The sequence below is a fragment of the Pristiophorus japonicus genome, chromosome 21, assembly GCF_044704955.1.
Source record: "Pristiophorus japonicus isolate sPriJap1 chromosome 21, sPriJap1.hap1, whole genome shotgun sequence".
In the NCBI taxonomy this organism is placed as follows: Eukaryota; Metazoa; Chordata; class Chondrichthyes; family Pristiophoridae; genus Pristiophorus; species Pristiophorus japonicus.
The window spans coordinates 32,992,162-32,998,811 of record NC_091997.1 but is presented as its reverse complement, the minus strand read 5'-3'; the positions used below and the strand labels follow the sequence as shown (position 1 = coordinate 32,998,811).

The following is a 6,650-nucleotide window of genomic DNA, read 5'->3' as shown; positions in this document are numbered from 1 at the left end:
TATTAAATAAAAATCAAATCACTGTTTGTAAACGTAAATAGCTAGGAGTATCTGTTTATCTTTTTTAAATCAACCTTACATAGTTTAAAGCAATGATAACTTTAAAAAAAGATAAAGCAGCAAATATTTCTTACCAGTTCACGTTTACTTCAAGAACTGATCACCATCCCTTTCTCGTAAATGTTAAACCAAATCAGTAACATCGCCGCTTCATGAGTTTCTCTCTCTATATATATATATTTATTCCAAATATTATATTATGAAATATGTTACATGTCAAAACCTCCATGGTTAGTATCATTAAATGGATATGGAATGTGTGGAACATCCCTTGCAAAATATGGATCAACAAAACTAGTGCAGTCATCAAACTTTTAATCCTGTTTTTTATTATTAATATTTTCCCTCGACCGGTTTTGCTTAAAAACAGTGTTTAGGCGGTTTTACTGCAGCCGTGTCGATAATCAACAATTTTTAATGCATAACCCAAACAAAACATTAAAAAGTAGCATCTACACCAATAGGACATTGCATACCTCCAAAAACAAACAACTGATAATAAACAGTGATGTCGGTATGATTACAGCATCGGTATAATTATATTTACATTCTGGCCATGTATCTCAGTCCATTTTTAATGGTATTCCATAACAAATCCTCCATTACAGTACTACTAAAAAAGGAGAGGACATGTTAGCATTCTGCGGACAAGACTCCATGAAAGAAGTGTGCACTTAAACCCTGTCCGTCACAAGAGTCTCCCGCGTCGTTGTGATCAATTCCCCCGATCCAACAGTTTCATTTATCTTTTTTTTAGAAATAAGAATAATTAAGGTGTGTTGGTTTTTACTTTGGCGATGACTTTCTTTTCTTTGACTCTCCTGTTTTGAAACCAGATGGTGATCTGCCGTTCACTCAGGTTGGTAGCCGCCGAGATCTTCCTTCTCTTGTCTTTCGTGATGAATTTGTTTGTTGCATATTCCCTCTCTAGTTCTTTGAGTTGGACTTTAGTGTAAGGAATCCTTTTCTTCCTTCCGCGCCGAAAGGAACCACCATCCTGGTGTGCTGCAACATCTGCTGTGTGTAACCAGACACACCCCGCCAAAAAAAACAGAAGCACATCAGAAAAATGCAACATTGGAAAATAACGTTGTAAAACTAATTAAACTGCACGCTCACAATCAATAATCCCCGGTATCCATAAGGAATTCATTTAAATTAGCTGATGTATCCAACACTACTGGTTAATACTGTAACATGTGTATTAATATTCCACTAACTTACAGCACTAAAATTCGAATGATATTCCAACTGAGCTCCTTGCATTGGAATCACAAAATAAAACTGTGCAATTTTCAATCCTGTTTTAAATTTCGGCATGTTGTCAGAACGAAATTATTATCTTTCGGTTCCATAAAGCCATAATGTTTGCAATAGATTTAATCATGGAATTATTATTAGATGCCTGTCCTTCTAGGAAGGAATGCAAATGTCACTTGTTACCTGCGAGTGTGGATTTCCAGAGGTGTCCCGCCTGTGGTTGTTCCTTAGAACAGTACATCTGGCTGTTCCAGCCATTCAGGGCCCAGGGCTGGTAACCCTCCATGGGTAACAGGGCTTCGTGCCTCGGCTCCCCCGCGCCACTGATAGTTTGGACGACAGAAACATCCAGATAGCTTGGCATGGGTTGGTAGGGACTTGCATAGCCGTGGTAGAAGGCGAATTCTTTCGGCCGCCCTGAGTACTCATCGGTGGGGACGGGACTGTCCATGTACTTGTCCCCTGGGTAACTGGATAGGGCGGCTGGCTGGGTGCAAGGCTTGATGGAACTTCGCCCCATGCGACAGGAATAGTAGCCGCTGCCGAAATATCCGTACGGTAAAGGGGCGGTGGTGGAGGCCTGGGGCACCGGGCAGGGGGTGCATTGCTTGCCGGGATCCACCACACCAGGGCCGGAGACGTCGACTGCTGAGTAGCCAGAACCGTGAACCAAAGGTGAAGGATGAGCCCCGAGCGCAGAGTGAGCCATCAAATTCCTGCACTGATTCGCAGAGTAATTTCCAGCACCAACAAATCCTTCCATTGCCCCGCTATTCTTATTGATCTCATCCGAGTTATTTTCATACAGGAACATTACAGTGTCGACCCAGCGCGGTTTGAGAAGCAGTGACACTGTCATATCACGTTCAGCATTGGGTCTATAGTTTCTTTTAAGAGACGCAGCACTGAGCGCGATAGAGAATTTCTCCCAGCTTACTGCACTGACGCACTCACCCGGGTTAAAAAAACACGCGCGCCCATTGGCTGGCCATTGATCACGTGTTATGCAAACACATAATAAACCTTCCTGCAGAATTGGCAGAAAAAAAATCCATTGCGAAATAGAAAGTGGCACGCGTTAAAAAAGGATCTTCAATTCTTGCAAGCTTTATAGAAAGCGAGGGAACTGCATTGAACAAAAGTCAACTACACATTAAACAAACTACACACTTGTATACTTAAGCAAAACAATATAACATTTGAACACATGCACTAAATGAAGGTATTTTTCACCATCTGGATGTTATCTGTTGCATAATTGGTGATTTATCTGATTAAATTTACAGGGATAGATTTTCCTGTTTCAACATCTCAGCATAAATCCATCCGGCGTTCACATTCCCCCTCAGTGTGCAAGAAGACTTTTTTTTTGGCAAGTCATTTGTGCTAGAACTAAATCCGCGAACAGACTTGTGCGTGAATTTTATCTTTTCGCTTCAAATTGTCAAATTAAGCAACTTTATAACCTGAAATTCTCCCAAGTGAAGTCTGGAGGGACGTGGGCGGCTGGTGTCAGCAATTCTTGCTTTTACGGATCTCTTCACTGGATTTATTTTACTGCCAAGTACTCGAGTTGCATTTCGCCACTGCTGTGAGAGTATTTGGCTGGTTAGAATTTGGCCAGTTCACCAAATCTTAACAATTATAAGAGGACATTTGTGACAAATAATAATTATTGAAAGTTAAAATCCCAGTGACCAATTTCTTTCTATACTTAGAACCTCTACTTTCAAATGAAATGTGAGTGTATGTTGAACCATTTAAAATTCAGCAATCTCCTTCCTTTTAAAAGTGCAACGTGTTAGTAAAACACATACCCACTCTAAGGTAGACAAGCACCCGCTCAAAAACATAAATGCACAGCACAGCCTCCCATTCTCACACATTCTTGTGTGTGCAATGTCCAAAACAATAAATAATAATACAAGATTAATTCGATATTAAAGTCTCCCAAACGATTTAACGTTAACCGTACGCTATCGGCCATATGACCCAAATATAATACTGGGAATCGAACTGGCATTGCCACATGACTCTCCTGGCATGGGGATTCACTGTTCATATGCGAGCTGCCATTTATGATATATTACATATTATGTCATAGGAAAGAAAGTGTATTCTGCACCCTGATACTTGATTGCCATCACGGTATGTTCTTTATACCTCCGGTTACAGTATGCAGTTTTCCATAGATTGTCCGCAAATCAGTTTCACCCATTAAAGTCTTGTAATTGACAGAGCTTTATATCGCTTTTTGATATAATACTACAATAGGAAATCGCATTCAGGTTGCGGTCGCTCTTATTGTGAATTTTTTTAATAGGATCTTGAAAATGATTATTTACCCAAACATAATAAAAATTAATTCCGATTTTAAGCACTGCTTTAATCTTCAAAATTGGCCGTTTTTATTTCATAATGGAATTAATTACAATTCCAACCTCACTCAACCTCGGGTGTCCAGACTTTCCCTGTCCGGATGAATAGTTTTTCTTCGCTTTATTTTTATTTGGCGCAGAATGCATTTGGAAACTCGCATGTTATGGAGCTTTACAGTTTTAAAACATCTGAAATGCAGATTCCAAGTTCACCACATTTAAAATCTACCCTTAGATGCCCCTGACCGTCTCCGTCAGGCTGCAAAACAGTTTGTCGGCACGTGTGACGGGGAGGGGACGCTTCCCTGCGTTCAAGGCGCTATATAAATGCAAGTTGTTGATGTTTGTCAATTATGACCGATTCTGTCAATTAAGAGTGGCTTGATACTGGCTGATTTTAAGGCCGCGTGAACATACAGGTTCATATTAATAAAACACCAGACTACCCGCTCGCCATTCACGCTTGCAAATATCTCTATGATTTAAAAAGCTCCAAGACGGTGTTGTGTACATTGAATTTCGATGCAAACGAAGCATCGCTGCGGTTCTTCGCTTCAAGAGAGACAAGAGCAAAAAGTTCATTTTAAATTCCTGTCTGAATGGACACTGTGGAAATAACATGACTGGCAATTATGTGGCAATATACGAAATTGCAGCAAAGCTCTGTATTATTCATCTGTAAATCATTACCAGCATTGAAAATATAACACATCAAACACGCTCGTTTCTCTTGTTTAAAAAAAATAGGACATTGTTTAGATTGTGTCGTAATTTGCAAAATAACCTCTGAAAATAAAAATAGCGGCGTTATCAACGGCCGTTTATTGCATTTAATGGCATTTACACAGTTAACAGAACGAATAAAAACTCCTAATGCAGGATTTTGGCCAGAAAGTCAGCGTTAATTTATACTTGTGAGCGAGCCTGGCGTAGTTCAATAGAGTAATTAATTGCGAAATGTTATTTATTTCAGGTAATTTACTGCGAACAGACAGGCAGGCCAATAAATGTTAGGTCACCAAGAGATAAGATTTTAAATTTAAAGTGTCAATTCACTGAAAAACTGAAGGTCGGTGGGGTATCCTGAGACGTGATGAGGTGCCAAAAATATAAATTCTCCCTGCCTAGTATTTAAAGTCGCCAAAAGAAAAATGTATATATTATATTTCCAATTTAGTTGGACAAAGTTTCACCGTATATTATGTTCTATTATTCATCCCGATCATTGTCAATCTACCATATCAGCTTTCCCTTAAGACAATTCAAATAAAGTTAAATGTGTGCGGAGATACTTAAGCACTATAAATGACAAATGGGGAAGAAAGTAACACAATACTTCAAACATATTTACAAATAAATAATGTACATTGGAAACATAACACGGAGCCTGCAGCAAGTCATATTTCATGCAGTAATTTTCAATTGCTACACCTGTCTCTTTTAAGATGTCTTCTGTAGATGGCGAGTTATGGAGAATACCCTCTTCTACTGTTCTCTCTTTCAGCTTATGAAAAATCAAAACAGGAGAATACTTTTTACTGCCGACTTAATTGTGCAAGCAATGTTTTAAAATATTAAACAACACACACGTGATGTGTTAAAGTCTTTATGTGTGGCCAATCGCAGATTCTCCAACATTGCACCAAACTTCACAATAGATTGAAAAGGACGGGGTGATAAGAAGTTTGGAAATCACAGCAAAATATTCCTGCTATGCACCCGCAACGAAATCTTTGTCAGACTTCAATAATATTAGTATTTAAAAAATCAAGCTCATTTTGAAAATCGTGTTTAACTGAGGCAGAATATCTTTTACAAATAAAAATATATGTTGGCCCACACGCTTGCTATAATTTGGAAATGTTATGTTTGTTTTGTACTGCTTTTTTCTTGTTCAATCACCTAACAATAAAGGACCCTTATTTATGGGGTAATGTTTCTGGCGATGTGCAAAGAGCCAGCATTTCCATTTCAAATAAATGGAAGCTTTGAGTCTGTGTTGTGAGTAAAGGCTCCGCTGTAAGCAGAGAGGGGTCGGGGTTGGAGGGAGGGGAAACTAGGCCGAGGACGAGACACAAGCAATTAAAGAAGACTGGGGCTTTTTTTACATACGGGTTAGACACGGCTGAAGGCCAAGGTCAAGGTGAAAGTTAAGAGTCTAGCCGCTCTGAGAGCTGTCATTCAAGTGCTTTTCCTTCCCGTCTGAGTCCCATCAAAACAAAACCCCTGATTGCTTCACTGCTCCTTTTATTCACGGAGAACGGCATTCGGAAGCCAATATTCCTCCGGCAGCGGGGTTCACAAGACGGTGTGAGACCCATTAATTTCAAGAAAAACTGGTTTCGAAGAGGTTCCAAGTAATTTCATAGAACGTCCTTTTGTACTTAGTACTGGGCTTTAGCGGTCCAACATCTGTTCCTTGAACAATCTGAGAGAGGGCAAATAAACCCCCCATTTGCATATGTTTCCTTAAAAAATGCAAAAAAAAACAACTGATAGCAGCTTTATAACTATAATTGTATGGCTTTAGCATATTATAATTCTAGACTTATTTCAAACCGCGTTAACCTAACACTATATCATCACCACGGTAAAGCTAGTAGTTGAAATATAACGCTGTGTAGGAATGGCAGCACAATGTCGAAAATGCATTGGTCAATCACTACTTGAGATCAGCTTCTTGGATAGTAAAGCCGTTTTAAATAAACCTTTATTTTATGTTTACTTTTTGTTGTATGTGCAGGTCTGGCTTTGTGCACAACCCAGTTTTTAAAAGCTTCAATCACATACAAAGACTACACCCCAAGTATGAGCATCATGGTAACCGTTCGCTGTTCACTGACCCTAGCTTTGTTTAGAGGTGCGGGGATCTCGTGCAGTGCCCCACACTAAAGTTGCACAATGCTCCGTTTATTTCTCTCCAAAGCATGTTGATATTGCAAATTGTATGGG

At 39.4% G+C, this 6,650-nt stretch overlaps 1 protein-coding gene across 1 annotated transcript; it reads right to left on the bottom strand.

Moving 5' to 3' along the window:
• Positions 1–829: 829 nt before the first annotated feature.
• Positions 830–2,179, bottom strand: hoxb13a (homeobox B13a). Its single transcript, XM_070864048.1, has 2 exons — positions 1,504–2,179; positions 830–1,074 (listed from the first exon to the last, which is right to left on the bottom strand). The coding sequence occupies exons 1-2, from the start codon at positions 2,177–2,179 to the stop codon at positions 830–832; spliced, it is 921 nt and encodes a 306-aa protein (XP_070720149.1).
• Between the last annotated feature and the right edge of the window lie 4,471 nt (positions 2,180–6,650).

Bases quoted from the DNA above. Each gene is read 5' to 3' on its own strand.
- hoxb13a (XM_070864048.1), bottom strand. From the start codon at position 2,179: ATGACAGTGTCACTGCTTCTCAAACCGCGCTGGGTCGACACTGTAATG. The intron at 1,075-1,503 runs GTAACAAGTGAC...TACACACAGCAG, and splicing joins CTGGAAATCCACACTCGCAG to ATGTTGCAGCACACCAGGAT.